The 3,210-nt window shown below is 52.5% G+C and overlaps 1 protein-coding gene across 1 annotated transcript in view; it reads left to right on the top strand.

Annotated features, from left to right (window-relative positions):
* Window positions 1-2: 2 nt before the first annotated feature.
* The window catches only part of TERB2 (telomere repeat binding bouquet formation protein 2), a gene marked incomplete at its 5' end in the record, with an annotated part of 4,821 nt that continues 1,613 nt past the window's right edge, over window positions 3-3,210 (top strand). The window contains 3 exons of the mRNA XM_009276344.1: window positions 3-69; window positions 425-590; window positions 2,119-2,264. Coding sequence (XP_009274619.1) covers window positions 3-69; window positions 425-590; window positions 2,119-2,264 — 379 coding nt within the window. The remainder of the gene's footprint in view (window positions 70-424; window positions 591-2,118; window positions 2,265-3,210) is intronic.

Here is a 3,210-nt window from a genome sequence, read left to right on the forward strand (position 1 = left end):
CCGCGCTGTTCCGGGGCCACCGTGCCTGGTTCTCGCAGAGCGTCAGCCCGGGCCCGCGGGAGCTGTGGGGTGAGGGGTCCCGGCGGCGCCCCGGGGATGGGCAGTGGGGCACGGAGCTGACACATCCCCTTGGTGGGGCAGAGCAGTGGGGCCCGGTCCTCTCAGCCCGTAGTGGGGCAGAGCAATAGCAGCACAGCCCTGTCACCCCTCGGTGGGGCAGAGCAGGGCTGAGCCCCCCACAGCAGGGCAGAGCATGGGTTTGGCAGGTCCCTCCAGTGCCGGGGCAGGGCACGGTGCCTCCACACTGAAGAAAAGGCCAGAAGGGCCCTCAGTGGGGCTGCAGGAGACCCACAGGCATGGGGGGGGCCCATCACAGCTCCCACTTCGGGGCCTGGCTCTGTGGCCCCACAACTGGCCCGGGCAGCTGGCCCCATCCTGGGCCACCCTGGGCGTGTTGGGGTGTGGACACACAGGGGCATCTACTTTCCTCCTCACCCCCTCTTCCTCCTGCAGTGGCCGGCGGTGGGGTCCCCCCGGCGGGACGCCGACTACCTCTTCAGCAGCGACGCCGCCCACCCGGACACCCACAGGTGGGCTGTGTCCTCCAGCTGTCCCACCCCTCCGTGTCACCCCCATGCTGGCAGCACCTTCCTTGCTTGGGAGATGCCTGCGGCCCCATTTCACGCTCACATTGAGCCCTCTCCATACGATGTCTATCATGCGATCGCAGTGCGCTTGGAGGGTCATGGTTGCACCAATGGTTGGATGTAGAGAGCGAAAGATAAATGAAAGCATAGATAATGGTTTTAATGTATTTAAAGTAAAGTATTTAATGGATGCCAACATCCTTTTAAAAGCCAGGGTGGTGTTTCTAAAGTGCCTGGTACAGGTCTGCCGGGCTTTTAACTGCTTAGTGGGGTCTGAAAACTCACACCCACACTAAACTGTACCTAGGCAAAACAGAAAACGGCTGTAAAAACCATCCACGCATTAGGCTGGCTTAACTCCGATGTAAATTAAACTAATTGTGCTGGTTTTCTTGCTACCTTTGAATTGATCTACTGGAAAACTCAGGGTCTAAAATAGAGATGACACCTCCAAGGAAGGAGCCAGGTGCAAAAAAGGCAGCATGAGTTAACTCTGTGAAAGCAAATGTGGGGGTAAAAATGGCTGGAAAAGGGCTGAACTGCTACTTTCCTTCTGCTTGCTTAATATAAAAAATGAGAGCGCTCCACATTTGTACAAATATAAGGAAAGGCTATTGAGCATCTTCCTCCACCCAGTGAATATTTGTATATATTCAGTATCATGTAAATATCTTTACATGAAAGGGAACTGCAATGTTTTCTCGCAATGCTCTGCAGCAGGCTTTACTAGGCTGGACTAAGCAGCTCCTTTTAACACATATTTGCTTAAAACTGGCTTAGATTTTTGTAATCCTTCAGCCACCTGCGCTAGCTTCAGGAGGGGGAATCCCGAGAAACCCAGAGTAATGACCTTCCTTCTGCCACAGCATCCCACCGGACTGGGTTGTTCGCCCAGGGGGAATTATATATAATTTTATGTATATATACTATATGTATATATTCAGTGTATATATTCAGATTATTTCTTGGAAAAATGTAATCATTATCCATACCCTTAAGCCCGACAATATTTAATTCTCCTCTAAGGAGGACGGTGAGTGCTTGAGCATCCTCCAATCACCCTTCCTTGCTCAGCTGTAGTGCTGCCACTGTTTGGAGACCACGCCGTGAGCCTGAGCAGGGACTAGTGGGGTTAAGAATAAATAATGAAAATCACATTTTCCCCCCTCCCTGAAGAACCGGTCTCGTCTCAAGAGCAGGTTGTGGAGCGGTGCCATTTAGTCCCTAAAAATACGCATTTACCTGGTCCCTGGTGCCCTTCCTCCAGGCTGCTCTCAGGAGGTGCTGTCAGCCGGGACCGAAACAGGATGTTGCTGGTAGAGTCTCATAATTAGAAAATTACAGAAAATTAGGTGCTTTTAGCAAAAATATCGGAGCAGGTCAGTTTTAACGACAATATCCTTTCAAACTTTTTTGGTTTGGGTTTTTTTCAGGCTTACCTCTGGAAACCAACTGTCTTTTTCTCTTCCAGAATACACAAGAGCCTCGATTACTTGGAGGGCAGAGCTACGGTCTTTCACTCCCGTTACCTCTCTGTGTTGGCGAGCACTGGCACGGGAGCGAAGCCATCAGTGGCTCTGGGCCACTTCATCCTGCCACCCGCCTGCCTGCAAGAAGGTCGGGGGAAAAAAACCAACCATCCGGGTTTGGCTCCCCTGTGAGCAGAACATTTTGGGGGTGCAAACAAGAACCTCCAGGTACTTCTGCTCTAGGTGGAGGGAATTCCCTTCTGCTCGGAGCCATTCTTCCTCCCCAGAGGCAGAGGATGCTCCATCTACTATATTCTCCATCTATTACCATAGAATCATAGAATCACAGAACAGTTTGGGTTGGAAGGGACCTTAAAGATCACCTAGTCCAACCCCCCTGCTGTGGGCAGGGACACCTTCCACTAGACCAGGTTGCTCAAAGCCCTGTCCAACCCGGCCTTGAACACTTCCAGGGAGGGGGCATCCACAACTTCTCTGGGCAACCTGTGCTAGTGCCTCACCATCCTCATCATAAAAAATTTCTTCCTTCTAAAGGAATCTAAACCTGCCCTGTTTCAGTTTAAAACCATTGCCCCTTGTCCTGTCACTACACTCCCTGATAAAAAGTCCCTCCCCAGTACTGATGGGCTGCAGTAAGGTCTCCCCAGAGCCTTCTCTTCTCTAGGCTAAACAACCTCAACTCTCTCAGCCTGTCCTCCAGCCCCCTGATCATCGTTGTGGCCCTCCTCCAGACCCACTCGAGCAGGTCCATGTCTTTCTTATGCTGGGAGCCCCAGAGCTGGACGCAGTACTCCAGGTGGGGTCTCACCAGAGCAGAGTAGAGGGGCTGAGTCACCTCCCTTGACCTGCTGGCCACACTGCTTTTGATGCAGCCCAGGATACGATTGGCCTTCTGGGCTGCGAGCGCACATTGCTGGCTCCTGTCCAGCTTTTCATCCACCAATACACCCAAGTCCTTCTCGGCAGGGCTGCTCTCCATCCACTCATGGCCTAGCCTGTATCCATGTTTGGGATTGCCCCGACACAGGTGCAGGACCTTGCACTTGGCCTTGTTGAACTTCAGGAGGTTCACA

The sequence above is a fragment of the Aptenodytes forsteri genome, unplaced genomic scaffold (genome assembly GCF_000699145.1).
Source record: "Aptenodytes forsteri isolate BGI_AS27 unplaced genomic scaffold, ASM69914v1 Scaffold113, whole genome shotgun sequence".
NCBI classification, from domain to species: Eukaryota; Metazoa; Chordata; class Aves; order Sphenisciformes; family Spheniscidae; genus Aptenodytes; species Aptenodytes forsteri.